The 15,255-nt window shown below is 41.6% G+C and overlaps 1 protein-coding gene across 1 annotated transcript; it reads left to right on the forward strand.

The window, feature by feature from the left end:
* The first annotated feature begins 570 nt into the window (after positions 1–570).
* Positions 571–7,512, forward strand: tm4sf4 (transmembrane 4 L six family member 4). The gene is given in 5 exon segments (NM_203627.1): positions 571–817; positions 3,006–3,095; positions 3,315–3,451; positions 4,306–4,495; positions 6,817–7,512. Coding segments are annotated over 5 exon segments (609 nt in total). The 5' UTR covers positions 571–643; the 3' UTR covers positions 6,835–7,512.
* The last annotated feature ends 7,743 nt before the right edge of the window (positions 7,513–15,255 follow it).

Genomic DNA, 15,255 nt, shown 5'->3' on the forward strand with positions numbered 1-15,255 from the left:
GAAAACATTTCAGTTTATCCCAAGGTGTAGAGAGTATCTCTGCCTCACTGGCATAAAAGTAAAACTTTATTACATTTAAATCTAATAGTATAATATTAGTGTCCGTACTGGATCTTAAAACAAAATTCATTTTGCTAATGTTTGAAATATTACTTATTTGAAAGCCATTGTACATAATAAAAAAGCTGTATTTTACAGTTTAATGCCTTATATTACATAGAGTTTTTAGCGTATTTTGTTAAGGGAATACAAAATGATAAATATATAGAAAAATGTACAGTCCCAGGCTGTAACAGGGAAGAGTTAATTATTTATAGAGACATTAGGTTGTTTTTTTAAAGATACGCATGATAACATTAAGGGCACAACGGGAGTTACCATCCCTGCACCTGGGAAAGGCAGATCAATGACACTGACCTGTCTGCTGAAGTAGAATATTAACAGGGGTTATTAGTTGCCATAGTAAAATGTGAAGTTGCCTTTACGTAATCTCATTTATGGGGTTCCATTAGCCACAGGTATATAAATTGGAAACCATACATCCGTTCCAGCATTCACAACGGATTATTTCTTTTGGATTCAAATCCACTTGGAGGCTTTTATTTTATTTTTAATTTGTACAGTTGTTTTTTTAACCTGAAAAATGTGTTCTGGTGGTTGCGCAAAGTGCTTGGGCATTACCCTTATACCACTAGCCGTTCTGTGTTTGCTGGCTAATATATTATTATTTTTCCCTGGAGGAAAAGTTGCTGATAAAAATGAACATATCTCAGATGAAGTCTGGTACTTTGGAGGAATAGTGGGCTCTGGAGTTCTGGTAAGTACACGATTATCCAAAAAATGCAGTTCTCTGTTATACAGGTATGGGACCCATTATCTAGAATGCTCAGGACCTGGGGTTTTCCGGATAAGGGATCTTTCCGTAATTTGGATCACCTACCTAAAGTCCACTAAAAACATTATTTAAACAGTAATTAAACCCAATAGGCTTGTTATGCCTCCAGTAAGGATTCATTATATCTTAGTTGGGATCAAGTACAAGGTACTGTTTTATTATTACAGAGAAAAAGGAAATCATATTTAAAAATGTGAATTATTTGATTAAAATGGAGTCTATGGGAGATGGCCTTTGGAATTTGGAACTTTGTGGATAATGGGTTTCTGGATAAAGGTTTCGATACCTGTACTGAACAGCCAGGGGTGTTTTTATATTGCAATGGTAATCCTTATATATAGATCCTTAAATCCAAATTAGGAATGAAACTTAGGACATTGTATAATGTGTTGAAAAAAAAATATATATATATTTTTTTTATATATAGGGCGTGCCAGTACAATATTTTTTGTATATTTATTGTAGCTGTGCACCCCAACCAATATGATTTTTGCATTTGAGTGTAGATACTCAAAGTACATTTATAGACATGATTACATTTTATTCTAAATAAATGTAAATATATATATAATATAGGTGTACTTTAGTATCCTCCCCCAAAAACATAAAAGAAAGTTATCTGGCTCTTATCACTGACTTCAATGTGCCATGTGCTATTTATATAGGTCCACCAAGGCAAGGACTGACATGAATGAATGATGTATAGTCTCTATAAAGCACTACATATTTATGTTATTGCTGTATAAATAAGAATAATAATCATAACTGTATGTCAGACAGTCGCTATTTTGATGTCCTGCTTATCAGGGTGATAAACTTCTTTAAGTTATCCAAATTTCTTCACTGGCAAAATGAATATAAACCAATCTGCTTAATGTATATATTTTTAGCCATATGGGTTTACATTTTTCAGGCAATACACCCCTTTGACCTCATCAAAAAAGTTATTTAATCATAGTGTACTAATATGAGCAAAAAGTCCATTAAAAAAGATTTCACCATGGAAAGATTTGATATGAAATCTATAAATGTGGGAAATTTTAACTTTTGGCAGCTTGGTAAATAGTCAGTTTATGCCTGTTAAGGTGGCCATACACGAGCAGATCCGCTCGCTTGGCGATGTCGCCAAGCGAGTGGATCTTCCCCCGATATCCCCACCTACGGGTGGGCGATATTGGGGAGCATTTTGGTAAAAAAAATAATAATCCGATCGTTTGGCCCTGGGGCCAAACGATCGGATTATGTGGGCGGCAATGGGGCAGTCGGATCGGGGACCGCATCAACGAGCCGATGCGGTCCCCGATCCGACCAGATTTTCTAACCTGGCCGATCGAGATCTGGCCAATTTCAGGCCAGATATTGGTCGGCCAGGCCGCTCTGCTCTCCCCATACACGGGCCGATTAGCTGCCGAATCGGTCCAAGGGACCGATATCGGCAGCTATAGTCGGCCCGTGTATGGCCACCTTTACACTGACTGCAATGTTAAATCAAGGTAACATGAAATGTAAGAGGAGATCTTTAATGGTGGGAGTGAAAAACAGTGCTCAGCATCAACTTGGTAATTCTTTAAGCACTAGGTCACTCCATCAATTGAAATGAATTGCACCAATTTGCACGGGGGCCAGGGGCATTTGTGGGGCTGTTGCTATCTGAGGCAGCTCCCCCCCCCCCACAACTGTTCCGCGCTTACATTTTTGGTGTGAAAGGGGGACCACAAAGCTAATGCAGAGAAATTTTTCTTTTAAAGTTACTTTTTGCCACTCCTGGTAACTGGCCCCTCACTGCCACCTGAGAAAAGGTTCTCACCTTGGAACATAACAGGAGCTGACAGCGGCTACAGCAAACCTATAACCACAACTGTGGTAGCACTTTGATCCCTTTAGTGTCCTATAAACATACATAGAGATGAAAAATATATGTAAAAACTAATAGTTTGGATTTTTAATGTCTTGGTATAATTAGTACATCAAATATAATATTATATTCTATACAACTGTGCCTGTATTTATATATGGGGAAAAAAATCAGATCTTGATAATAACAATTGCTTTTTTTGTTCAGTTGAACTTTTCTCATTCAAACAAAAATAATTTTTCTGTTTTTTAATAGATGATTTTTCCAGCACTGGTGTTTCTGGGTCTAAAGAACAATGACTGCTGTGGCTGCTGTGGCAATGAGAGCTGTGGGAAAAGGTTTGCTGTAAGTAACATATATATATATATACAGTTTGGGGCAGGGACATTATATTGATGACACATGCATGGTAAACTAAATGCAATTAAATTACAAAGAAATGGCATATAAATATATATATTTAATATAATGTAGTATTAAGGCAGTTCTGGGCATTTATACACAGTGCCAGTATAATTAGTCATTGCTTTAAAATTAACATTTTTTTTTTCTTTGTTTGGGCAGATGTTCACCTCTATAATATTTGCTGCCATTGGCTTTGTTGGAGCAGGCTACAGCTTTATTGTTTCAGCAGTTGCCATTAATAAGGGACCAAAATGTCAAATTCTCAGTGGAGAATTTGTATATCCATTCAATAGCGGGTGAGTATTTTTTCTTACACATTTTTAAAGCCAATAGAGACACGCACAGAGCTAAATCATACAGACTGCTTAGCTTTTTAACATTAAGGGGCATATTTATTAAGCTGTGTAAATGAATTCACTGAATAAACAGTGTAAAAAGCATAAAAAAATTACGCCGATTTAATGCCGTTTTTTACACAGCGAAGCCTGGCGATGCGTGGTGAATTTTCTCACCGTTTTTTATACAGCATAATAAATATGCCCTTAAATGTGACTCCAGGTGCTGATGTACTGTTGTGTATCTATGTGCATATTATAAAATACCTGTTACATGAACACACACTCATATACATAAAAATGTATGAAGGCATTAGCCTTCTTGTGACATCAGCAATACCCTATTTATATATGACTGCACCTTGCTGTTAATATAACATAAAATATTATAAAGCAGCATTTTTTAGAAAAAGTTGCAGAGAAAAAACGCTGCGACTTTTGCGAGATTTACTATGCATTTTAACGGCTTAAAATTCTAATTCAACAATTGATCAGATTAAACTTGCCGAGGTCATGTAGAAGTCAATGGCAAAGGTCCCTTCCCTTTCCTTGAAGTTCTTTCTTTTGTCTTGAAATTGTCACAGTGAAAAAGGCATAAATTGTGTAAGGGAAAAACTGCAATGGGAGGTTAGTGGCTAAGGTAATCAGCTTGAAAAAGGAACTAAAATGTTCTGAAAGCTTGCTATGATTATCTTAGTTAGCCAATAAAGGTATCACCCTTATACCACTTTTGTTATTTTTTATTTCAAAAGGGTTACCCTGACCCAATAACAGAATTTCTTTGTTGTTGATGTTCTTTATTTCTCCTTGTTAAGAGACTACTTGGGAAACACGACTATCTGGAATGTTTGTCAAGGACCTGGTGATATTGTGACATGGAATTTGACTCTCTTCTGCTTGCTCCTAATAATGAGCGGTGTTCAAGCCGTACTCTGCGCCATTCAAGCTATCAACGGACTCATAGGAACAATCTGTGGGGACTGCAAATGCTGTGGATGTTGTGGGGTAGGTTACTTATGATTACATGTTTTTGCAGTTGAACATTATATAGGTGCAGGAAATCCAAATAGTGAAGAGTCCACCTCATTTTGAATCTTCATATTTATGATAAGAATCTTTATCCTGCTGTTGTCAGGGCTGTAATTAGGTCCAGTGCTGCCGTAGGCACCGCACCTCAGCCTGCCCCCTTCCCTTGGCGATCGGTACATGCACAAACAGTGCTGCACTACTGCCATATGCCTATGAGCAAATGAGCCAGGTACCCCCTCACCTCCCCCACCAGCCACAAGTATCCAGCAGCATGCTTGGGGTGGGGAGTGTTATGATGGGCCTTGTAAGTCAAATGACACAGCTAGACACAGCTTGTCCATTTCTAATAAATTCTGTAAGCCACAGAACATGTATTTACTAGTACTATACAGGATCCTACAGAGCCAATACATAAATAAAGGTGCAGTGTATTTTGCTTTGATTAGAATCAAACTATTGGCTGTGAATATAGGAAACAATTGTCTTTACATTATTTCTACTGTACAATTACATTAATTAATGTGCTCACTCAATTATCATAAGGATGCATAACAAAACAGAATTTATTCCCACATCCCATACACCCTAGAACTCTATTCTGCAGCATGTTTGACCATCCCTGAACAAACATCCCAAGAAGCTCGCTATTTTAGTTTGGTCTGACTTTACTTCCAGGCAGCAGCATGCAGGCAGGGAACAGATTTTAGCTCAGATTACAGCAGAGAAGGGAGGGGTGGGAGCAGAAGGGAGGGGGAGAGAGGAGCACAGGGGCACTACTGCCATGAGCCAAGCTGACAATCTTGCAGTGGCCTGTTGTGTTACTAGGGACAGCAAAAAGCTGCTCCTGGTAACTTTAAGGCAAAATCCTGATTTTTAAATTGTAGTTTTGGCTCTAGCAATGCAGCCCCTACGTGTCCCCCTCTAAAGCTGAAAGTCAAGCGCGGGTTGGTGAGGAGGAGTGGCATTGAAAAAGCCACCTCAGGGAGACATAGGGGCCGAGATCGCCCCTAGATAAAAATATAAAAATGGGTGATCAACCTGCAGTCATATATCTGCTAAACTGCAACTCCCAGCATCATATGCCTGTCAAAGGCAGTTCAATAAGAGCAAGAGTGCCATTGACTAATAGTTCCATATCCTCTGGCCTGTGTAAGAGATGAACAGGAAACCTCACCTTATAAATGTGCATTTTACGCTAATTTCTGCACCTTGTCCTCCATTTATAAATGAATGTACATAAGCCCACACACAAAGCACTTGTGCCTAGGGATGCACCGAACCCACTTTTTTGGGTTCAGCCAAACCCACCCCGACAGATTTGGCCGAATACCGAACTGAATCAGGAGGGGTTTAAAATTTGAGCACGCTGCGTGTGCGGTAGAATCCCCCCCTAACATTTAACCCTTCTGAATGCTACTTAGCATATGCTAATTAGGATTCGGTTTGGCCAGGACCGTGGATTCGGCCGAAACCGAACCCTGCCAAAAAAGGCCAAATACTGAACTGAATCCTGGATTTGGTGCATCCCTACTTGTGCCCTTCGTCCAGAGAATAGGAATGTTCATGGCACATAAAAGCCTTGCACTTAACACTTGTGGTTGCCCCTGGACCACCAATATACATGCCCCTTGAATAGCAGTGACAAAGATTTTACCAAAAACTGCTGCAAAGAGGAAGAAAATGTGCATTGAAAGTAAAAAACATGGCAATTTGCACCAGATTTTTCACTTTGCCCTATCTTAGTAAAGCCATTCTAATTAGTAAAGGTGGTATCAGCTATACATAGTTACATAGTTGCATAGGGTTAAAATCCCAGCACACACAAACCTACACTGACCTATCTATACACTCACATACATAAACCATATATACCAACATTAATACTAACTGTAGATATTAGTATCACAATAGCCTTGGATATTATGCTTTCTCAAGAACTCATCCAGGCCCCTCTTATAGGCATTAACAGAATCTGCCATTACCACATCACTAGGAAGGGCATTCCATAACCTCACTGCCCTCACCGTGAAAAACCCCCTACGCTGCTTCAAATGGAAGCTCCGTTCCTCTAATCTAAAGGGGTTGGCCTCTGGTGCGTTGATTGTTTTTATGGGAAAAAAGAACATCCCCCATCTGCCTATAATCCCCTCTAATGTACTTGTACAGAGTAATCATGTCCCCTCGCAAGCGCCTCTTTTCCAGAGAAAATAACCCCAGTCTTGACAGTCTAACCACCCAGTTATAATTATTTCTTTTTGTATTTGTATTAACCAAAGGATTATCTGCTTTCTACACAGGGTGACGGTCCTGTTTAACACTACTCCAATTCTCAGTAAATCCGACAGCAGTCTCTTCATCAAGTATGGAGAAGATTTCTGTGCAGGAATCCAGTACCTCCAATGAACACTATGCCAGGAAGATTAAGGATGATGGACATTCAGCTCTGACTAAATCTTCAGTCATTTATACAGACTGTTTAACTATCCAATTACTGCAGCACTGCAGATCGTGCCACCTTGTTTGCGCATTAAAGTCATTCCTTTTTTCCATCAGTAATAACTGAACAACTTGGTTCCATTTAACTCCAGCATGTCGGCCAGTTCCAGTGCATGTATTATTGCATCCCAGTTTGGTGAGAGGGAACGTGCCTCGCAATGCTGCTTTTAGAACGGATAATATTTATTGTTTCACTTTTATACTTCCCAAGGTTTACCTTATTGAAGTAAATTGCCCAGCATAGGGCAGCAATGGCTGGAGTTTCAAACCATTGCTTTACCAGAAATTGCTCTGGAAACATTATAAGCATGTCCAAATTGCAGATATAATGTCAGCCCCACGGATTAAACGCTATCAATTCGCATATTTTTTTGATTGGCTTATTCCCTGAAAAATACATTTTAACACTCAAATGTGTTTTTAAAAATATGCCTGAAAGAAGCAACATTATTTATGTATGCAAATAATATATGATCAATAAAGAAATGTTTTTTCCATGTCTGGTGTCTTTGCTGTGTCTCTGCAATAAAACAAGTAAACCCTCATTTATATTTATTATCCAGAACAGGTATGGGATTTGTTATCCGGGACCCATTATCCAGAGACCTCCGAATGACTGAAAGACCTCCCATAATAATTAAAATTTTTAAAATGTATTTTTCTCTGTAATAATAAACCAGTACCTTGTACTTGATCCCAACTAAGATATAATGAATCCTTATTGGAAGCAAACCAATTCTATTGGGTTTATTTAATGTTTATATGATTTTTAGAAGACTGAAGGTATGGAGATCCAAATTTCAGAAAGTCCCCTTAAGCTTTCTAGATAATAGATCCCAAACCTATATTATTACACAGGCAGGATTGATGCCACAATTCAGACAAGTTGTCTGTAGTCACAGTACCAGTGAGTTCAGTGCAAACAAATAACTCCCTATGAAGTATAAGCCAGTTTTAGCCCACGGGTGGGTTAACATACTATTGCTTCTTTACGATTTCTTTCTAGATCAATAAATAGGGACACATTCAGCAGCTAATACCGTGTCTTTTTAATTATTGCATTTAACATTATCAGGGCTCAGTGAGTAACACCCCATAACACTATGGCTATAAGTGTTGGTGCCAAAAGGGCAGGGATTCATTCCCAAGACATGATACAGGAATTGAAACTGAGGGCTCATAAATAACAGGACTGTGGCATAATGACTGAACCTTTCTTCCAAAATTAACTCACTTATTATTTTGTTGTAAAGCGCCACCCTCACTATTTACATGCTCTACTTAAAGGGATACTGTCATGATGCCTACCCCTAGTTCCGGCCCTGCTTTACACCTACATTATATGTGACCAGTGCTAATGTTTTGTTTTTTTTTGCCATGGTGCTTCATCTAAGGCTAAGGGCCTAGGGCCACCATTCACTTATGCCCCGTCTCCCCCCCCATAGCTCAAGTTTTAATCCATATGTTGATACCTTTATTATGGCAGACCCCCAGAAAATGGAAAACATAATAAAATAGGTAGGGTGGATGGTGTTGGACAGGTCTGTACAATCTATGGGATACTTCACTGTAGTTCAAATAACAGCTGTAAAGCCTCAAGATATATGCATATACAATAGGAATGTTATTAAAAGGTGTGGATGGTAGGCACATGCATGGCACTAAGCAAAAGACAATGTGTATGCTGCCCTCTACTGGTTTTTTGAAAATTAGCAAATCGGTGGTAAACATGAATGAAAAGTACATTCTTCTTTTCTTCTTCTTCTTCTTGTTATTTAAGGGGTATATTTATAATGCTGTATAAAAAGTGGAGCGAAGCCTTACCGGTGATGTTGCCCAGGGCAACCAATCAGCAATTGGATTTCAACAGTTTGAAAACCAAAGCAAAGCATCTGATTGGCTGCTATGAGCAACATCACCGGTGATGTTTTACTAAACTTTTTACACAGATAATATATGATAAATATACCCCCTTTAGTGTTTATAAAGAGACAAAATATTCTGCAGCACTGTACAATAAATGGGTGTATACATAAAATAGACACTAACCTGTAAAAGAGATAAAGAGGGCCCTGCCCAAAAGATCTTACAATCTAAGAGGAGAAGAGGTTGAGACACAAGGTGTGGGAATGGGCAAGCTCAGAAGTAAGCAAGGTGGGAGATGTAGCACAGGGTATTGCTAGATAAGGTATTGTAGATGTCAGCTACTTAGACTATGCTAAAGCGTTTGATACAGTACCTCACAGAATGTTAATAATCAAATTGAGTAATCTTGGCCTAGAACATAATATTTGTAATTGGATAGAGAACTGGCTGAAGGATAGAGTACAAAGAGTGGTGGTAAATGGAACATTATCTAATTTTACCAGTGTTGTTAGTGGAGTACCGCAGGGGTCTGTCCTCGGTCCTTTGCTTTTTAACTTGTTTATAATGACCTGGAGGTGGGCATAGACAGTACTGTTTGTATTTTTGCTGATGACACTAAATTGTGCAAAACTATAAGTTCCATGCAGGATGCTGCCGCTTTGCAGAGCGATTTGACGAAATTGGAAAACTGGGCAGCAAATAGGAAAATGAGGTTTAATGTGGACAAGTGCAGAGTTATGCACTTTGGTAGAAATAATATAAATGTGAGATATCTACTAAATGGTAGTGTGTTGGGGGTTTTCTTAATGGAGAAGGATCTGGGGTTTTTTGTAGATAACAAGTTGTCTAATTCCAGGCAGTGTCAGTCTGTGGCTACTACAGCAAATAAAGTGCTGTCTTGTATAAAAAGGGCATTGACTCAAGGGATGAGAACATAATTTTGCCCCTTTATAGGTCCCTGGTAAGGCCTCACCTTGAGTATGCAGTGCAGTTTTGGGCTCCAGTCCTTAAGAAGGATATTAATGAGCTGGAGAGAGTGCAGAGACGTGCAACTAAACTGGTAAAGGGGATGAAAGGGTTAAACTATAAGGTTAGACTGTCAAGGTTTGGGTTGTTTTCTCTGGAAAAAAGGCTGCTTGTGAGGGGACATGATTACTCTGTACAAATACATGAGAGGGGATTATAGGCAGATAGGGGGTGTTCTTTTTTTCCCATTAAAAACAATCAACTCACCAGAGCCCCCCCCCCCCTTTAGATTAGAGGAACGGAGCTTCCATTTGAAGCAGAGTAGGGGGTTTTCATGGTGAGGTTGAGGAATGCCCTTCCTAGTGATGTGGTAATGGCAGATTCTGTTAATGCCTTTAGGAGGGGCCTGGATGAGTTCTTGAACAAGCATAGAACCAAGGCTATTGTGATACTAATATGTACAGTTAGTATTAATGTTGGTATATACAGTTTATGTATGTGAGTGTAGCCCACTTTATGAATGCTTGTGGCACTACCCGCTGAATTACTTTGCTTTGGCGCTACAGGAGTCCTGAGCCCCTGCTTACTATGGGGGTTTACAGGGATTTCTCCCCTTAATGGCGTGCCTCCACCCAGGGATGGCCTTGTGGAACTGTTATCCACCCCCTGGGAAACGATCAGGTTGCTATGCCCCTCTTGGGACCCACGTACCCCTGGTGTAATATACCCCACCCTGGGGTTATTCCTTACCAGCGTAGTAGTGGTCCTCTGGGCTTGACAGATATTCCAACACAGTAGTATAGATGAAATAGATACAGGTATCGGACCCCTTATCCGGAAACCCGTTATCCAGAAAGCTCCGAATCACGGAAAGCCTGTCTCCCATAGACTCCATTTTAATCAAATAATTCAGAATTTTTAAACTGATTCCCATTTTCTCTGTAATAATAAAACAGTACCTTGTAATTGATCCCAACTAAAGTATAAATAATCCTTATTGGATGCAAAACAATCCTATTGGATTTAATTAATGTTTTATTGATTTTTTAGTAGACTTAAGGTATGAAGATCCAAATTACGGAAAGACCCCTTATCCGGAATACCCTTGGTCCCGAGCATCCTGGATAATGGGTCCTATACCTGTATAAAGGTTTATTCAGGCAGAGACCTCTCCAGGAGTGGCATATCATTTATATACATGGCAGGGCATATCTCCTTACTTCTCATCGAGAACCTTTTCCTGTTGGGCTACCCCCAAGGGCTCCCGGATGTGCTCCCCTCTAGGTGCTCTCCCCGGTACTTATGGCAAGACACTCCCTTTTGGAGTTCTCCCAGTACTCACGCTAGGACGTTACAGCACAGGGACCCACTCTAGGACTCTCGTATGGCACCCTCAGATCCGGCCTCCTGGACTAGCGGTGACCTGTTCCACCTACCTAGCCACTTAGTGCCCTGCTCTCCAGCCGATGCCTATGCACCACCCTGTGGCCATAACCCGAACTACAGGTATACTCCCTGTTAACTATTCAGAACCCAGTCATCCCAGTGTCCCTGTTAACTAGCACCACCCGGTGGCCTGTCCTAGGGGTGTCTGTCCTAAGGGCCCATTTTTGGTAAACCCCTACATTCTCCCCCTGCTGGAAATTGTCACCTCCCGGCTGACACATCCCATCACAACCCAAATATCAAACACAATACTTTTACCATACTGATAACATCACGCTTCACAGCTCCTCCAGGAGACTGCCAGGATACAATGGATTAACTGGAAAGGAAAAGTGAGACATTACAACATTCCCACCCTCCAAAGTCTTGGTGAAAGTCCCCACAAGAGTCTCTGTCCCTTTTAGACATTTCACATCTCAAAGAAGCAAAAGGACAAGTTATTGCCCAAAATCAGCATTTTTATTACACAGCAAAAATGATTTTCTTTAACCCCCCTCCTTGAGGGAGTCCATTTCCCAAGGTGATCCCACCTTGGGCCTTTTCATCCACCCACGGGTGGGAATCCAGCATCTTGCCCCCTGTTGGGCTAACTCAGATGCTCCCGGACGGAAGTCGTAACAGGAGCAGTACTCGCCTCCCAACCAGCCGGCTGGCTGTGGTGTGGGTTGTCCTCACCCACCTCCCACAGTTCCTTCTTGGAAGAGGACAAGTCCCTCCTGAGGGTTACACCCGAACTGTAGGTGTACTCACCCCTTAACTGTAGAACTCCCCTCCTGGGGTAGACAAGTCCCTTAGGAGATACTAGCTCAAATCATATAGGTAAATCGCATCTGTACATCGACACATGAGGCATAATAACTTGGATGCGGCTTTTCCACTTTGACACCAGTGGGTAACTCTACCTCGGTGCTGAAATAACGTGGCTTGGGAATTTTCCGTCCGCAGCTGTACACGGTGTGGCGTAGGACTGTGCGGCCCCACCACCATTCTTTTTCCAGCGCCCGGATGAACTTCCAAGCCGCCATTTTCTTCACTGGATCAGCCTTGTGCAGACACTTTCCAGCCCTTTTTTCTTTAGCAGCTATTTCCGCCACAACCCAATTGTCCATTAAGGTCTCCATCTTGTCGTACACCCAGAGGGGTGCGTAGGGCATATAATATCCCCACAGCTTATAGATTTTGTACTTCATTACCCTCTGTATTCGGGACACACGGCAGAATATGTTTGGGTCACCCCGACCAGGTAATACCCAAAATTCCTTCTCCTCCTCCTTGGGAATTTTCCGGGGAGCTAGGAAGCCGTCAGGTAACTTAAACACTGAAGGGCTGTAGGCATCTTCCTCTTCAGCTTTATCTATATTTTCCCATCCGGGATTGGGGGTACTAACCACCCCGTTGGCTCCTTCAGAGGATCCACTTCGCTTTCGGAGAACCTCAATATAATGGGGTGGAGGTTTAACTTCGGGTGTCTCCCCCTCATCACTATCAGGCATGGGGCCCCGCTCTGCCACCTCCGAGCATTGCTGCACCCCTTGGGAGTTCTCCCAGTACTCACACTAGGATGTTACACCACAGGGACCCACTCTGGGACTCTCGTATGGCACCCTCAGATCCGGCCTCCTGGACTAGCGGTGACCTGTTCCACCTACTAGCCACTTAGTGCCCTGCTCTCCAGCCGATGTACTGCTGGGGGATCTTAATCCCACTACCACTCCTGGAGGGGCAATATCTGCCCATTCTAACTGGTGTCCTACATGACACTCCTAGAATGTCCTATTACTCAAACTGTCTATCTAGTAACTGTGCCCTGGTAGCTCTACTACTATATTTTTTTTTTTTTCTTCTTTTCCTCATAAGACCTCATCGCTAAGTCTAAAGCAGAAGAGGGCACTTTGGAGTTATTTAATGAATTTTATTTGACCTGGGACACGAGGTATCTGAAGTGAGGAGCATACACTGAGAATTGCACTTATTTATATTTGTAAAAGCTCTACTACCCAGGCTTAAGATGGCTGTCAGCACATGGCTGCAACCCTTTATATGGGCCTATGCACCACCCTGTGGCCATAACCCGAACTACAGGTATACTCCCTGTTAACTATTCAGAACCCAGTCATCCCAGTGTCCCTGTTAACTAGCACCACCCGGTGGCCTGTCCTAGGGGTGTCTGTCCTAAGGGCCCATTTTTGGTAAACCCCTACATGAGTATATAGATAGGTCAGTATGGGTCTGTATGTGAGTATATAGATAGGTCAGTATGGGTCTGTATGTGAGTATATAGATAGGTCAGTATGGGTCTGTATGTGAGTGTATAGATAGGTCAGTATGGGTCTGTATGTGAGTGTATAGATAGGTCAGTATGGGTCTGTATGTGAGTGTATAGATAGGTCAGTATGGGTCTGTATGTGAGTGGATAGATAGGTCAGTATGGGTCTGTATGTGAGTGTATAGATAGGTCAGTATGGTTCTGTATGTGAGTGTATAGATAGGTCAGTATGGGTCTGTATGTGAGTGTATAGATAGGTCAGTATGGGTCTGTATGTGAGTGTATAGATAGGTCAGTATGGTTCTGTATGTGAGTGTATAGATAGGTCAGTATGGGTCTGTATGTGAGTGTATAGATAGGTCAGTATGGGTCTGTATGTGAGTTTATAGATAGGCCAGTATTAGTTTGTTTGTTGGGTTTACTTGGAAGGGTTGAACTTGATGGACTCTGGTCTTTTTTCAACCCTATGTAATTATGTATTGCATTTAGCAGCATATACAGTGGTGTGAAAAACTATTTAACGGTTTTTGATGAGCAGAAACATTTAAGTGTGACAAACATGCAAAAGAATAAGAAATCAGGAAGGGGGCAAATAGTTTTTCACACCACTGTAGGTCACACTGAAACTATTCTTAGCTATATGACTGTAAGCTTCTGAAAAGAAATGTGTTTTTGGAGATCTTTTTAAGGTAGAAAGTTGGGCAGAATGTGGGAAGAATTCCAGAGCTTAGATGGATGCAAGTTTGCACCAAAACATGGTACATGTCATTCTCCCAACTTGCTCAGGATCCCTCCTAGTGAACTCTTCAAGCTCTAACAGGGCCTGACTTTTCTCTGTGATTTGTTTGTGTTTCCTACAGCTGTAGATCTCCTCTAGAAAGCTAGAACCCTGGGAAGGAAATGTTCCTGGAATACATTAGAGGCCGATACTCACCTGCTGGGGGTTAAAAGCTGTAGGGCCACCATTCAGAAACGTCTTTTTTTGTTGCTGTAGGTGACTAAATCTATATAACACCCCTAATTAAAGCAAGAAACATGAACACTTGCATAGACAGTTTACAGGACTACATATCCCAGCATGCCTCAGAGCTGAGGACCTGGCTGGGGCTTTGAATCCACCAATGATAAGGAAAGGCGCAAAATGTTGTGAGGACCACCCTCCTGGACTATAAAAATGGGAGAGAAGTGTGTGCCAGGGAGAAACTGCTGCCTGCCGCCTACCTGCTGTACCTGTTGTGAGTGGAAGAGCTGCAGGGATCCTGACCCAGGAGAAGCTGCTACAGGGAGAAGCTGACCCTGCTCTCCCAGCTCTGGACTAGCACCTGTAAAAGAGCTATCTGTGCCAGCCAGAAAGGGAGCAGGGGAAAGCTGCCTGCTGTTGGTAGGAAAGTCCCAGGCTGACAGGCTGTGCAGAGGCCCAGGTGATTACAGCTGCTAGAGGGCAGAGCTGCCTGCATCCCATCTGGGATCTGCTACTAAAGGTGATACAGTGATTTAGGAGCATAGACTGTGAGTAACCTGCAACACCTCACACTACTGGGGAACTGTGTACTATTAACCCATAGGAGTTAACCCATCGGTGGCTGAACTATACTCTCTGCCAAGTGACTTCTCACCTGGAAGCAAAGTGTTTCCTCACTAAGGAACAGCATCATTGGCCAATAAGCTAAACTTAATAAGGGCCCCAACGTGCACA

The sequence above is a fragment of the Xenopus tropicalis genome, chromosome 5 (genome assembly GCF_000004195.4).
Source record: "Xenopus tropicalis strain Nigerian chromosome 5, UCB_Xtro_10.0, whole genome shotgun sequence".
In the NCBI taxonomy this organism is placed as follows: Eukaryota; Metazoa; Chordata; class Amphibia; order Anura; family Pipidae; genus Xenopus; species Xenopus tropicalis.